This window comes from Durio zibethinus, chromosome 23, assembly GCF_047325235.1.
Source record: "Durio zibethinus cultivar Kanyao isolate XHJ-2024 chromosome 23, ASM4732523v1, whole genome shotgun sequence".
Classification (NCBI taxonomy): domain Eukaryota; kingdom Viridiplantae; phylum Streptophyta; class Magnoliopsida; order Malvales; family Malvaceae; genus Durio; species Durio zibethinus.
The window spans coordinates 11,181,203-11,197,602 of NC_143184.1; the positions used below are offsets into that span (position 1 = coordinate 11,181,203).

Sequence of the window (16,400 nt, forward strand, 5' to 3'; positions counted from 1 at the left end):
ATCGTGCGGTGTTCCGATGGCCAGACAGCGAGAAGGCTAAACCTCTCCCCCAAAGCACTCTCTCCCTCTCTCTCTCTTTTTTTTTCTATGAAACAGAAAATAATGAGGCAAAAAAAAATTTTCAGCTATATATAAAAAAGCAAAACTCAAAACGACGTCGTTTAGAGAAAAATCCAAAATGACGTCGTTTTAATCAAAGAAGATCTGCGCGTGGACCCGGATCCGACCTGAGATCCGTCAAACCGACCCGTCAACCCGCTTCAGCCAACCTTAAACCGGTTTAGACGAACCGTTAGTAAATTGATCAGAACCACCGGATCGTTGAACCGCCGAACCGGTCAGACCGATCCAGACCAGCGTTGATTGAACTGTTGACCGGTCCGGTTCAGGTAAAAAAATTTTTTTTTTTGAATTTTTGAATTTTTTTCATATATTATTATTTTTGTTATTTTAAGTATATTTTTATATTTATGCATGATAAATTTCTAAATTTGTTAGAATAAATGTTTAATTGTTTTAATAATAATAAAATTGAAAACAAGTAATAACTAAAAATATGTATTAAAAATACTCAAAGAAGTAATAATAATTTTTATTATTTTCCTTGCCTAAATGTTGGAGGGAATAAAAAATATTTTTTTAAAAAAATAATTTCGCCTAGATGTTGGGAAATTATTATGAATAAATTTTCATAAAAAAAATACATAATAAATTTTTAATTAGTTTTCAAAAATTATAAAAAATTGAGCATGCTCTGAAAGTCCGCTTAGATGATGGAGATTTTTAGAGATGTTCGCGTTTTACTTAAACTTTAAACACTTTTTTTAATTTTCAAAATCCTAAGTTTTTAAAACCCCTAAAAGTTCAAAATCCCTTAAATCCAAACCCCTCAAAATCCAAAATCTCAAACTTTTAAACTCTTAAATTTAAACCCCCTTAAATCCAAAATCCCTAAAATCCAAACCCTTAAATCCAAACTCCAAACTTTAAAATCAAACATTCAAAACCTTTACTCAAGCCCTTACTCAAAACCTCCTAACAATCTTAGGGATACGTGTGAAAATTCTATTTAAAGCAATTTGTTCCCGAATGCCGCCTAGATAATGAGGTATTTAGAAAATTTTACTTCGTTAAGTCTTTTCACACGATTTCTTAATTCGTATTAAGAATACAATTAATAAATAAAAAGTATAATAGTAAATTGGGATCTTAAATATAAACAGTCACACCTAAGTTCTGCCTAGATGTTGGAGAGTCGAGGTGGTCTCATTATACTTAGGAACCCAACTATTAAATTGCATTTCATTTCTCATGACATTCATTAGTATACATACGTTAGCATGTTTCATCGATAATTATCTGCATTATTCTCTTTTTAATTTACTGTTTGATGATAAAATATTTTATAATAAAAAAGAATAATACTTTTAAAAAAAATTTTGTGATATTATAAAATAAAACAAAAATAACATTCCGAAAGAAATAATTCTTAGTACTCTGTCTATATGTTGGAGAGTCACTAACAATTATTTTTTATAAAGATTGTTATTTTATTTTAAGGATTATTATGTTAAATCTTTAGCAAAAAGAGTTATTTTAAGTTCTGCCTAGATGTTAGAGAATTTTAAGATAATTCTTTAACTTCAAGATTTTCTCAATAGTTCTAAATAAAAATTTTTAGCAAAATTTTACTTTTCCAAATGAAGGGAATTAGTGTTAAATTTCAAATTAAAATCATTTTTATCCAACATAAAAAATAGCGCGTAATTAAATGGTACCAATTATGGGCGTTGTGAGGGTGTTAATCCTTCTCCACATGTAACCGACTCCCGGACCTAACCTGATTTTTCGTAAACCGAAATTTATCTTTTTGATAAACTTTAAATCCGTTTTTATAGTTTTATTAAAAAGATAAATTTTTGGGTGACTAATCACATCCTAACAAAGATTGATGGCGACTCCATTTTATTTTCTCGATTTTAAAACTTATTTTACATCTGATGATCTCAAAACCGTTACGACAAAATCAAAATTATTTTATATTAATTTTCTTTTTTTATTTATTTTTTTTAACATTTCTTTGACATTTCAATTCATTATAACACTTTTTCAAAGCAATACTAAAAGCTTAAAATTTTTAAAAAATATTTCTTATCACATTTTTAAATACATTTTTTTAATATAATTTTTTTCAACCGTAGCAATAATACTAAATTAAACCTAATTTGAAAGAAAGGAATACAAAAATTTATAAACTTCACTGGGTAACAATATGCTTTTTACCTTTCTTGCTTTTTCTGAATTAAAATAGAAAGTTCTAAGCTTCTTAATATGGTTATCAAAGTGGACAAACTCAAAAATTACTTGTACAAAACTTTTAAAAGGTTAAAGCAAGAATGCAAGATGCAAAATATATGGTATTTATAAAAAGGACCAAGTATTTTCATATGTTTCAAGATTTTCACAAGGTCTTTCAAACATTAAATTAAAGTTCAACAACCATAAAAAAAAATTACGCTTAGAACATAAAATGCATTTATTCGATGTTAAGGTGAGTTGGAATCTTTCTTCTCAAAATAAAATAAAAAAAAAAGTCATAAAGTTAAAAAAAAAACATAGATTCTTTTGTAATTTTTAACATGTAAATGTACTATTTTATTACATTTAAAGTTTTTATATGTTGGTATTTTTTAGATTTTAATCAGTGGAAAGTTTATTCTTATGTTTGATATGTTATGTTTTTGGGAATGTAACATTTTTTAGGATTTTAATCAATACTTTTTCATATATTCCAAAGTTATTTTTTCAATAATTTAATTTCTAACAGTTGCATTCCATTAAATTTACGATATGAAAAGATACCAAAGGCGACCTATGTTCAAGCAAGTTCTACGAATCTATTTGATTTTCAAAAATGTATGAATAATGGCATTTGATAAGCAATAGCTTGTGATTCCTATTGTTGTGTGCTGTTGTTGTCTTTACCTTTCTAAAAAGGATAGATTAAACAAAAGTTGTCCCAATGGTTGCTTGACAAATCCATAAACTTGCATTTGGGCTTGCTTCTAGTGAGGGTTACATCTACAAGCTTCACTTGATTAATTAGAATATATGCTAACAATTTTTTTTTTTTATTTGTGTAAATTGTATAGTAATTTTAATTTAAATGAGCATATATAAATATAATAGGAATGTATTTCTATTAACATATTAACATATATATTCTAAAAGGATGGATTTACACATATACACACATATATATATAACTTTAGGGACATATTTTAAAAAAATTATCAAATACACTGACAGTAAAATCTTTTAATTCTACAAGTAAGATTAAAATGATGATACATATTTTTTATATATTAAAAGTTAATTAAAAAAAGTATAATATATATCATAATTTTAATTTCGTTTGTAAAATTAAAAAAATTTCATTGTTAATATATTAAATAACTTTTTAATATTTTATACATCAATAATAGAGTATAATAAAAAATGTCATTATTAGTGCATAATTTTTCTTTAAATCTATCATGTGGAACTTTTAAATAAAAAAAATATAGGAAAAATTTAAATTAAAATTTCATTTTCTAGTTGAAGCCTGTAACCTGTTTTTTCTATCTCGAAACGACAAAATTTTTATATAAAAAAAAATTATAGGTATTTTCAATTAATAAATATAAAATCCAAATCTTAATTTTCAAATTCAAACCCAAATATTTAAGTTTCTGAAGAGGGGAAAAAAAATCAAAATCTAAAACTCTTTTCATTGATTGTTTTGTGCCATGATTCATTTGGTACTTTCTTTTCGTGGAATTGTTTTGTGAAAGGGAAATGCACAAGGAAAAGCTTCGGAAGAGGCATATTAAATTCCATCAAAATTTCCTTTTATCCCTTGGCCCTTCTTTGTTAGTGTGGTGGTGTCATTAATTTGGTTAGGATTCTTATTCTTTTCATGGAAAAAGTTCGATCTTTCAGATCACTTAGCTTTGGTGTAATAAAATCATGTTCTCATCTTTTGATAAAGCAAAAAAAAAAAGAATAATGCTAGATCTACCAAAAAGAATATAAAAAAAGAAACAAAATAAAGAGAAAAGGAAAGAAAAAATAATCCTTTTTCCAACTTTTTTTTCTTATTTGACATTTTATTTTATTTTTTAAAAATATTTTTATTAGTATTAAGATTAGAGGTGTAATCGAATCGAGTCGAGCCGAATAGTGAGAAGCTCGAGCTCGACTCACAATTCGAGGCTCGATACTCGGCTCGAGCTCGATCGAGTTTTATTTTTCAAGCTCGAGCTCGATTCGTGATCGAATTCGAGCTACTCGAGCTCGCTCGATTAAGCTTGATTAATATATAAAAATAAGCTCGATTCGTATACTCGACAAGAGTTCGATTATTCATGCTCGAACTCGAACTCGGACTCAAAATATTTTATTAATTAAAATAATAAAAATATATTTAAATATAAAAGCTCGATTAAGCTCGCGAGCTATTCGAGTGGGATATAAGAATACTCGAATTCGACTCGATCGATAAGTCGAGCTACTCGAGCTCGACTCGACAATAATCGAATCGAATTCAAATTTTTTTCCAACCGAATTCAAATTTTCTTCGAATCGAATTTGAGTAGCTTACGAGTACTAATATATCATTTACACCCTTAATTAAGATGAAATTGAAATATAAAAAAAATAAAAATATTAATTTAAATTCTTTAAATAATCAGTAATCTAATTTTAATATTAATAATATTTTTTTAAAAAATACAATGATTCTTAGCATCCGATAAATTTGAATTCAAATTTTAATACTTATAATTTTTTATTTTATTTTTAAGTTAAGTCTTTTTTGAATGAAGAAATTTTTTTTTTATAAAAATAAAAATCTTATAATGGGAATCTAAAATTATCTCTACAAAAACTCACTCTATTTTTATGGTTAAGTTAAGCCCAAGTTAAGAATTTTAATGATTCTTATCTATTAAAAAGTTATAACTCCTTAAAAACTATGTATTTAAAAAGCAATCATATATAAAAAAAAATTCATCAATCCATGTGTCTAACAATTGCGCTTTATTCTAATTAGTGATTGTTAATTATATCATTGTTGGATGTTGATGATAAAATGAATATATACAAAAGTCTGAACAATTAATTTAATTTTATAAATCACTTTTTTAAAAGATAAAATTTTTTAAATAAAAATTAAATCATTTTTTAAAATAATAATTTAATCACTTTCAATAATTTAAAATTATTTTCAATCACACTATGTAAATTATCATGATTATTGGGACGAATATTCTATATGAAAAGGTTTGCATTACTTATAAACATTTGACATCTAATCTTATATATATATTTTTAAAAAAATGTAACTCTAACATCTAACCTTTAATGTAAGACGAAAGTTATCTACATGCATTTAATACGGTAACAAGAGTGCTTGGAAAATTTTTGAATTGAAGGGAATACTTTAGTTAAGAATTTTTTATAAGTAGATATGTAGAATTATTTTAGTAAAACTTAATTTAATATTAAATTTATTTATTTAATTTTGGATTTTGATTTGTAGGTTTATAGTTGAGTTATATATATATATATATATATTGATTTTATAAAGTTAATTATTTACATGTTATTTATTAATTTTCTCTATTTGAATTTTGAAACATTTTTTATTTAGAATTCATTTTTATACATTAATAATAAAATTTTTTAATTACACACTTAAAATTAAAAAATTATTACATATCTTATTTTTTAATTATTTTTTATTTTTACTTATTCTAAAAAAAATATGTAAAATAATTTTACTAATCCCACATCCCAATCCTGACGCTCAAAACAAGGATTAATGTTACGACCAAAACGAGCCGTAACTACAGCAACAGAACAAACTGAGAACCTCATTCAAAGTTAAAGCTTGAAAGGTTGCAGATGTCCGAAAACCAAAATCCCTCCGTAAAATCATTCTTTTATCGGCTGTCATCTCCCCCACGTGATTCCTATCACCCCTTCTCTTCCTCTCCCTTCCGAATCGTCTTTTCCTTCTCCTCTTTCCCCTCCTTTCTCTCTCTAAAATCCCACCATCCCCACTTTCTCTCTTTAACATTAATAACAGCCATCGCCTATTTCTCTGATTCGACCATAAATGTCTGTATCTTGCGGCGTTGAATGGGTAGTCGTTCTCGGTTGTTTACGTTGGGCATGGAAACGCTGTACCTACGTTGGCTCGGACGACAGTAAAACTTGGCCTTTAGCTACTCCCGACGAGTTCGAACCTGTCCCAAGAGTCTGCCGTATAACCCTAGCTGTCTACGAAACTGATCTCAGAAACCCCCAGTTCCCTCCTGAGGGCGGCTACCGACTTAACCCAGACTGGGTTTTGAAACGTGTCACCTATGAACAGACCAATGGTTGTGCTCCTCCTTACCTTATCTACGCCGACCATGACATGAAGGAAATCGTGGTCGCAATCCGGGGACTCAACCTGGCGAAAGAAAGTGACTATAAATTGCTTTTGAATAATAGGTTAGGAATGCAAATGTTTGATGGGGGTTATGTTCATCACGGGCTGTTGGAATCGGCGGTTTGGCTGTTGAACGAGGAGAGTGAGACGTTGAGGAGGCTTTGGGAAGAGACTGGGAGGGAATATCAGATGATTTTCGCTGGACATTCTTTGGGGTCTGGCGTGGCGGCGTTGCTGACGGTTGTGGTGGTTAATCATACTCATAGGTTGGGTGGGATTCCCCGGAGTAAGATTAGGTGCTACGCGGTGGCGCCGGCGAGGTGTATGTCACTTAACTTGGCTGTCAAGTATGCTGATATTATTCACTCTATTGTGTTGCAGGTGATTTTAGTTTATGCTTTTGTTCAAATTGTTCAATTGTTTTGTTATTTTGGTTCTGAGTTGTTGTTTTTATTTTGAAATCATTGATTTTTTTTTTCAAAATTGAATCTTTCATAGTTTTATTTGCTGATAGATCAATAGGTCCAATTTTACTATATGCTTAATAGGGAAGAAAAAGGGGAGGGAAAGGAAGAAAATTTGTTTTTCCCTTGTGGAAAGAAAATAGTTTATAAGATAATTTATTTTGGTTCGATGTGATTTTTCTTTCATATGGAATGGTTGCATGTTGAGAGAGTGGAAAAGTGCAAATTTACTAAATTTCCTTAGTTCTTCCTATTTCCTTCCTACCAAACGTGGGAAATTAGTTTTCCTTCTGCCTTTTTCCTTCAATCTCTTTCTTTCTTGCCTTACTCTTTCCCACCTGTCAAACAAAGATTTTTTTTTTTGTCAAAAAATTTTCGCGTGAGAGAAGGCAAAGCAAACTTACATTAGATTTATGGATTGCCCACCAAAGAGATTGTTGGCAGCGGGATTCGAACCTAGACCTTATAACTGAAATATTCAAGCCTTATCAATGCAACTAATCCCATTGGCATCAAGCAAAGGATTGAAGTTTATGTTTTGCTATTTTGATATATATCCAGATTAGAGAAAGCAGCAAAACGGTAAACTTTTTTATTTGATGAGTGACATTGAAAGTAATAAGTGGTGACTGCCTTCCAGGCAAGGGAAAAAAAATGAAATAATAAATCTATGTCAGAGGCTTTCAAAATTTGTAGCATTCTAGTTATTTTTGTTCATAGAGTATCCATTTAGGTTTCTTTCTTTCTTTCTTTATTCTTGATAATTTACCATTCTCTATGTTTTTTGCCAGCATTTATATAGACTAGAAATGACAATTCATGTATCTTTTTATGTTTATTTTGTGTTTAACATGTTAAAACATGAAAATTGCCATACATGCCATAGCCAAAACATGTTTTTTGATTTTTTGCTTAATCCATTTGCGATTTTTACTAAAATTTTAAATCGTGTTTTTTTTCGTATCATTTTTGTATCTTATTATCATATCGTGTTTAAAATTATCAGATCTACATTTATATATTTATTTGGTATTAGTAGGGCTTCTCAATCATCTTAATTTATTGAATTTAGATTGTTAAAATCCCCTTTACATGAAATTATAATTCTTATAAAATCCCCTTCACATGAAATTATAATTCTTATCCAGGATGATTTCTTGCCTAGGACAGCCACCCCGTTGGAGGATATCTTCAAGTCAATATTCTGGTTAGTTTTTTTTTCCTGCTTGTTTTTGCATCTTTTCATTAATTGTTCTCTTAGATTTTCCTATAGATACTTAGTGGAGTGAATTGTTATTTCTACTATTATTATCCCTTAAACCTGGCCTTGATGCTTTGGACAGCTTGCCCTGCTTGTTATTTCTTGTTTGCTTGAGGGATACCTTCGTACCTGAAGGTAGAAAACTTAGAGATCCAAGAAGACTTTATGCTCCTGGACGGATGTATCATATTGTAGAGAGAAAATTTTGCAGGTACCGACATTTTTAGGCTCTCGGTTCTTCTTGATATTTACATCACCTAATGGATTGTGTGAATATTTCAATGACTTTGTTGCTCTGCAAACAAAAATTCTTTGCCCCCTTCTTGCTATTTTTGGCCACTTTCAAGCTTAGATTTGTTCGTTATAGAAAGTAAGCCTAATAATGATTGCTACGTCCCATTTCCAATTGCAATTAGTTTTACTTTTGATTATAGAAGTTGAATTTTAAACCAACTGCTTAACCAGTTGCTGATCATTTAATATTACTCCCTTGATTGATTTCAAAGTTATTACTATCTCATTAACTTTTTTGGTACATAGGAGACCACACACTAGGAGGAAGGAGTTGCAGGTGCTAAACTCTAGACCTATTAAATGCTACCTCTTAGGATGACTATATGAACCAACTAAACTAAGTTCCAGGCTAAACCTCACTAATTTGCCATACAACCAAGAGTGATTTGCCTTTTATGGTTCCCTCTAGTTGGGAATGGGCTTCAAATTAGAAGGTTCCTAACCAACCAATTGTTTACAATTCTATCTTAAATTATGGTGAAGTTGTCTCTTTTTAAAGGACATTGCCCTATCGATGATGCAGTTAATATTTGTGCTTCATGTTATTTGATATTAAGTTACTATGTCATTGGCATCTGTAGATGCGGGAGGTTTCCTCCTGAAGTCAGAACAGCCATTCCTGTAGATGAGAGGTTTGAACATATTGTCTTATCTTTTAACGCAACGTCTGATCATGGAATAGTTTGGATAGAAAGGGAAGCAGAGAAGGCTTTGAAGGTGAGTTTTTTTCTTTTTTTGGTTAATATTAAAGTTTCTCTGCTGTACTGTGGATTTTTCAAACATTCTTGCAGCATTAGCTTAGTTGTTGGTTCTTACAGATTATGAGGGAGAAGAAATCGGAGACGATGACAGTTCCCCCCAAAATACAGAAACTGGAGAGGTTGCAGACGATTAAGAAAGAACACAAAGATGCATTGGAAAGAGCTGTCAGTTTGAATATCCCTCATGCCATAACCACCGGCGAACAACTGTCAGTGAAAGAGGGAACAGAAACCCAAGCCCACAAACGAGATACCCCAAAACCTAAAGCCGAGTCAAGTTCTAGAGGGACTAACTGGGATGAGGTGGTTGAAGAACTTTTCACAAGGAGCAATTCAGGCAACCTGATTGTAAAGAAGGAATTAGATACCCTGCAAATTCAATAGCTAAACCTTTTCTTCCCCCCTTTTCCCCATATTCTTTTCATCATTTTCCTTTGCATTACCGGTGAATGTATAATTTGAGGTTAATCTTTTGAGTCTTTTTTTTTTTTATCCCATTGCAAATCCTTCTTGTTTGTCCTAGTTCATACCTTATCTCCTGTAGAATGTTTTTTAACAGTTACATGTAAAACACTGGGTTTGTCACCCATTGAGATCATACTGATACTACCATTTATAATACTAGAATTAGATCAGGAGTGATTTTTTTTTACTCAAAATTTTTGATATTTTGAATATATTTATAATTATTTTAATATAAAATAATAAAAATTTTATAAAAGTAATGTTTCATATATTGTGATTATATTTTTTTATTAAAATTTCATATTATATTATGAGTATTGTATTTTTCATTAATCATTTGATCAAATGTATAATTTTTTAATTTATTGTAGATTATAAAAATTTTTTATAAAAAAATATCTAAAACAAAAGAAGAGAAAAGAAAAGTAAGTTAAATTTTATTTTTTGTTTTATATCTTTTTATATTTATATTTATCATCTTATAAATTTTAATTTATTTTATTATAAATAATAAATAATAAAAACTCAAAACTCATTAAAAAAAAAATACATCTAATTACTATTCCATGTCAAACAAACATCCACATTTCTTGTTTTAAATTTAATTAAAAGCCAGCTCACTATGTTGCAATCCAATTAAAGACCAAATCATTAATAAATTACATAATTTATATATAATATTTTATTTGATTTTTTAAATAGTTATATATAAGAATATATTATATTTATAATATAACATAGAGCAAATTAATAACATAAAATTAAAAAAATAAAATATTCAACTTTATTATAGAATACTAAATCAATTAAATTCAAAATCCACTAATCCATATATCTCACAAATCAAAACCTAACAATCTCACAATTAGAACTCCAAACAATCTCAAATCCGGCATCCTCCTTTCATTTAATTGATTGAATAAAAAAAAAAAAATTGTATGTTATTGATTATTTAAAAAAGTTAAAATACACCACTTTTATCCAACTAAAATAAACAAAAAAAGAAAAAACATTTTTTTTTGAATTCTCCAAAATCTTCACGTTGCACGTGTTATTGATTAATAGAGGAATCAATTGTTATGTGAATTGAAGCATTAATACTATTTCATTTGTTGGATATCATAATTTTATTTAGATAAATGATGAAATTAATTGTGATGAGATTAAAAATAATAATAAAAATTATTATAATTATAATTAAAAAAATTATTATAATTATAATTAAAAAAATTATTATAATTATGATTAAAAAATAAATTTTAATAAAAAATTTATGTTGACTTATTTTAATTGAAATTGATATTTAAATTTAATTATTGGTACTATGAACTTAATTATAACGCATCCAAAATATGATGAAATTCAAGAATTATATATAGATAATAACACATTAAGTTTTAAATTAAAAAAAAGCTATTTCTTTAAATTAAAGTTATTAGGATTGAATTTGATTATTAAAATTAAAATTTTAATATTTTATTAACAAATCATAAAATTTTAGTATTTTATCATAGATCACGTTAAGGAATGAGAAAACTTAAAACTTTTTATGTTTAGGACAATATCTGATTTAAGTAATTGTTATAATTTAATATCCACTATGAGGGAGAAGATTGCAATAAAAGAATTTATATTTATTTGTTTAGAATAACTATAATTTACATTAAGAAAATATTAATTTCGTTATTGGATAATATAAATTTCAACTCAAATTTAAGTTACTAATATTTTATTTTATTATATTTAGAATTTAGAAACCAATGAAACGTTTCTGTCTTTGTTCTTTTTTATTAAATAAAAAAATTATTATAGATTATTCTTTAACTAAAAAATTAATTATTTATTAGTTTAATTTTTTAAAACATAATAATTTGTATATTTATATTGTATTTATTTCATATCAACACTTGTAAAATATAAAAATTGATGCATTATAATTCATGTAGTAAAAAAAATACATTTTTAATTTTTCTTAAATTCATATAAATTTTTAGTAAAATTCTAATTTATATATTTTTTAAGGCATAAGAGTAAAAAATATTTTCAAATAAAAATTCAATAATCATTTAAAATTTTGATATTTTATTACAATTAATCAAATCTTGAATCTTTTATTATGAATCAGTTAAATTTTTAAACATATATATTCATTTAATTAAACTTTTATACATATATTGTTACTCAATTAAGTTTTTTATTGAAGGAAAATAATTAATCATTTTTTATAAGGGGTTAATTGATAAAAATAAATGTTTAAGAGTTTAATGAATTAAAAAATAATAAAAATTTAGATAATTATTGAATTTTAATTTAGTTTCTTTTACCCTTTTGCTTTTTTTTTAATCATTCTTTTCATACGAGGTGAGGCACTATTTAAAATTGAGGGGTACGTTTTTTTTCATCTTTTGTTAGTCACATTATTTCGTCCTTGGTCCTTTGATCCCTCTTATTTTTATTTTTTTCTAATTTTCTCCTTTTTAAACTTCGCTTTTCTTTCCTCTCCTTTAAACTGCACAGTTTTTCTTCATCTCATTCCAAAATGGCTTTGATTTGGGTCTAATTTTATTTTCCCTCAAAATTCCAATTTTCAGCTATGACTTCACTTAAAACCCATTCAATTTTCCTCATATCAGCCATCTTCCGTGTGGGTTTAATCCTGTATGGAGAATGGCAAGATGCCCATATGGAAGTTAGATACACAGATGTAGATTACCTTGTTTTTTCTGATGCTGCTTCTTTAATGGCTTCTGGTCATTCTCCTTATAAAAGAACCACTTACCGTTATTCACCGTTACTTGCTTTTCTTTTAATCCCCAACTCTTTTCTTTCTCGTTCTTGGGGCAAGTTTCTCTTCTCAGCTTCAGGTATTTTCACTATTTAACATCAGTTGTAGCCTATAGAATTTTACCCATTTTAGAATTTATTATGCAAGTTTCTAGCTTTTGCACTTGGGAAGTTCTTGTTGGATATGCTGATTTTTTTAGCTAAAACCCATGTCTTCATTGCACAATATAAGGCTATGTTTGGTTGGTTATTTTTGCTACTCAAGGTTTGTTGGTATTTGCTTTTTACTGCGTAATAACTTGCTATAAACCAATAGCAAATTCATCACTGATTGACCCATCCCCTATTTCCAACTCCAATTTTTAGTTTTTTCAAATTTTAGTTTTTTCAAATTTTAGTTTTTCAGCACAAATTTAAAGCTTTTGATCATATGCACTTTAATGTGGGTAACATCTGTTTGCAAGATAATAAACATTGAAGAAGCACAAGTTTTCGACCCAAATGAACAAATGACTAAGATTTACTATCAGTTGTAGTATACAATTGGTCTGTATAAGGGTAAAATCATGCATTTTGTAATTAAAGAAAATTGCATTTTTAATTTGTGATTGTTCAAAAATATTATTTACTTTGTCTCTAAACGTGCCTTTGGCCTTTTGCTTCTACAAGCCAGAATACAAGTATCAAATTAATTGGCAAGTGCTACCTAAAATGATTTGGTTATATGTTGATTGGTGGCAGATTAGCTTCTTGTAAGATTTTTTCTTAGGGGCACCACACTAGATGTCGCTAGTCACATAATGCCTGAAGCAAGTTGAGGGCAAATCCTGTCCTTAGGTTGGTTTATATTGTCCTGTATGTTCCAAAGCAAAAAAAATTAGCAGGGGCATTATAATTTGATCTGTGGACATGAAAAGATCTTAAGATATCTCTTTTTAAAAGGTCTCTCTAGTTAGCCTATTACTATGCTAAACTATTATAATACTGGATTTAGATATGGATGTATGTAGTTGTTAGAAAGTGAATGCAACAGAACACAGTTTTCGTTGTGAGTTTTGGTTCTGATCCGATTTTTGCAGATTTATTTGTTGGGTTGTTTATCCATATCATATTGAAGCAGCGTAAGGTGCCTGAAGACCTGTGCACATATTCCTTGTTGATATGGCTTTTCAACCCCTTTACCTTCACAATTGGAACTCGGGGAAACTGTGAACCTATTGTTTGTGCCATACTTTTGTGGATTGTTATCTGTCTTATGAATGGTATGCTTTTACTTCCATAGGTATTTGGACTTGCTATTCTCTTTAAGTTAAATATATTTGCATTCTTTTTGGTATTATATATATTAGTTTCTTATGATGCCTTAAAAAATTGGTTGTATCCTTCTTCTTCATCAACTGCTAGGTTGGCTGCTAATTCATTGTAAAGTCAACTCGATGATGCCTTAGCAAATAGAAAGGGTAGCTTATAGGTAAAGGCTTATGTCTATGTTTTTTGGTAGATAAGATGTTGTGGTTTTCAGTGTCCTCCCCATAGACATTGGGAGGACTCAAACTTGAGTCCACTCTAGGTCAAATCCATCTTGAGGGAGCACCAACAGATTCCTTTCATTTGCTGGTCTGTCTTGGTTCTTCCCGATTAGCTTCTTAGTGTGCAGGGATAGCCTACAGATTCCTTTCATTTGCAAGTCTGGCATCTAGCCATTTTAACCTGCCAAAGAAAAAATTACAAAACCTTGACCACACCTTAGTTGTTCAGCTGATATAAACAATTTCTATTAAATTTTCAGTAATACAATGTAGGGGATAGTGTAACTACATAAGATGCTCTTGGGAACTTCGGTGCTTTTGAAAGATGATATTGTTATTTGAATTATAGGTGTCTCTAATGCACCCCATTCTGTGATTTCACTTGTGATGTTCCAGTTTATGTTTTTAGAGAGTGCAAGACTTGCACTACTGGCTTAATGGGAGGGATTTACTGAGATAGTAGTTCTATTGGACTGCCTACTTGATTTCAATTGATTTATTATTGAGAAAGTTAAGAGTTAGGGTATGGAATGGGAAAGTTTTTGTTTCACTAGTTTTTATATGTTATATTTCAATATCTAGTGTAAGTCTTTTGTTTGATCATTGATGATTAGGCACTACATGAAGAATTCTGTTGTTATCTAATTTAACATGCTGTATATTGGTTGGGCTCTGTTGATTTCATTCTTTCTTCATGATAGGTAATGTTCTACAAGCTGCATGTTGGTATGGTCTTATTGTTCACTTCAGAATTTATCCTATAATCTATGCACTTCCCATCATCCTTTTTCTTGATCCATGCTTTTTCCAATCTGGTGTGAAGCCATTGCTTTGTGATTGGACCTCTGATCAAGGAAAGACTCCTCAAATTAATTCAGAAGTGACTGATCAGTGTGATGTATGGATTGCATTTAAAAGCATTTTCACAAGGTCAAGAATTTTGTTTGGTCTGGTTTCAGGGAGCGTTTTCCTCTTTTTTACTGGTTTTTTCTTCTATTTATATGGATGGGAATTTCTACATGAGGCATTGCTCTACCATCTTACTCGCACGGATCCAAGACACAATTTTTCCATCTATTTCTACCATATCTATCTTAACTACGAACGTGAGCTTTCGATTCTGGAAAAGCTCATCTCCTTTTTGCCTCAAGTTATAGTGCAGTTGGTTCTTGTTTTCTGCTTCGCCAAGGATCTCCTATTCTGCTTCTTTGTACAGACAGTGGCATTTGTAGCATTCAATAAGGTATACAAATTTAATATTCCTAGCTTGACTTTATGGAACCTTGACATATCATCATAAGCCATAGGAAATCAAAATGCGTAATCTAAATTCTGTCCATCCCCTCTCCTGGCCCGTTTCTGTTCATGAAATGTTTAAAATGCAGCGATGCATGAATTTGCATTCTTCAAAAAGTTCTAGGCAGACCCGACCAGGCATTAGATTGTACTTAACCCATCTAGTAGAGTCTTGTGTATTTATGCTGGACTTACTCCTTGGACAGGTAATCACAGCACAATACTTTGTCTGGTTCTTTTGCCTCTTACCTCTTATTCTGCCATGGACCAATATGAAGCTTAAATGGCAAGGTCTATGTTGCATTCTTTTGTGGATGGGAGCTCAAACTCACTGGTTGATGTGGGGTTATCTGCTTGAGTTTAAAGGCAAGAATGTCTTTTTACAGCTCTGGGTGGCAAGCTTATTCTTTCTGGCTGCTAATACTTTTGTCTTGATCATGCTCATCCGGCACCATAACTACACTCCGGTATTCAGACGACATGCAGGTTCAAAGACAACACTAAAGAGCGAGTGAGAGGACAAAGTCTTGCAAGTTGCAACCACATAGGAATAGGGATTCATTAAATCAAAAATGGTCACAACATTCGAGCTTTAATTATATTTTTTTGTGGTGATAGGGTTTAGATTTCGAACTTTTTGTGGCATGGCTTGTAAAAACAGTTAGAGGGAGAGAGAGAGAGAGAGAGAGTTTGTCTCTCAAATTCTTTCCCCTCGGGCTGAATCAGATGGTAGAGTTGAGAAGTTAAAGAAACCATCAATGGAGTATCAAGTTTGACATATTTCAGTTACTTTCTGCATATTTTCGTGTTTGTTGGTTTTCATTTTCTTATTTTCTTGCAAAAATTGATGATTAACTGGATATTATCAGGCTAGTTCAATACTTACTAATTTATCACACTTCTGGTTGAATCTAAAATGTTAATTTTAATGAGATCAAATTAATATAAATTTTTTATTAAAATTTTTATTTTCAATTGCAGTTACAATAATTTTTTTTCAATCACAATTATAATAAATTTTATTACTGTTTTTAATATTATCGTAATCAATCTTACTGTTTATGTAAA

At 29.4% G+C, this 16,400-nt stretch overlaps 2 protein-coding genes across 4 annotated transcripts; both read left to right on the forward strand.

The window, feature by feature from the left end:
- The first annotated feature begins 5,806 nt into the window (after positions 1 to 5,806).
- On the forward strand, positions 5,807 to 9,893 carry LOC111314626 (uncharacterized). The gene is made up of 5 exons (XM_022916172.2): positions 5,807 to 6,859; positions 8,091 to 8,149; positions 8,286 to 8,414; positions 9,079 to 9,214; positions 9,316 to 9,893. Exons 1-5 carry the CDS (start codon positions 6,161 to 6,163, stop codon positions 9,640 to 9,642), a joined length of 1,350 nt encoding a protein of 449 aa, XP_022771907.2. The 5' UTR covers positions 5,807 to 6,160; the 3' UTR covers positions 9,643 to 9,893.
- Positions 9,894 to 12,147: 2,254 nt separating this feature from the next.
- On the forward strand, positions 12,148 to 16,130 carry PNT1 (mannosyltransferase family protein). Of its 3 annotated transcripts, none has more exons than XM_022916174.2 (4): positions 12,162 to 12,587; positions 13,587 to 13,769; positions 14,738 to 15,279; positions 15,539 to 16,130. In XM_022916174.2, the coding sequence occupies exons 1-4, from the start codon at positions 12,317 to 12,319 to the stop codon at positions 15,845 to 15,847; spliced, it is 1,305 nt and encodes a 434-aa protein (XP_022771909.2). In that variant the 5' UTR covers positions 12,162 to 12,316; the 3' UTR covers positions 15,848 to 16,130. The 3 variants fall into 3 exon arrangements, with proteins under 3 accessions (XP_089608961.1, XP_022771909.2, XP_089608962.1); XM_089752836.1 differs by having other exon boundaries at positions 12,179 to 12,587; positions 14,996 to 15,279; positions 15,539 to 15,986; XM_089752835.1 differs by lacking the exon at positions 13,587 to 13,769 and having other exon boundaries at positions 12,148 to 12,587.
- The last annotated feature ends 270 nt before the right edge of the window (positions 16,131 to 16,400 follow it).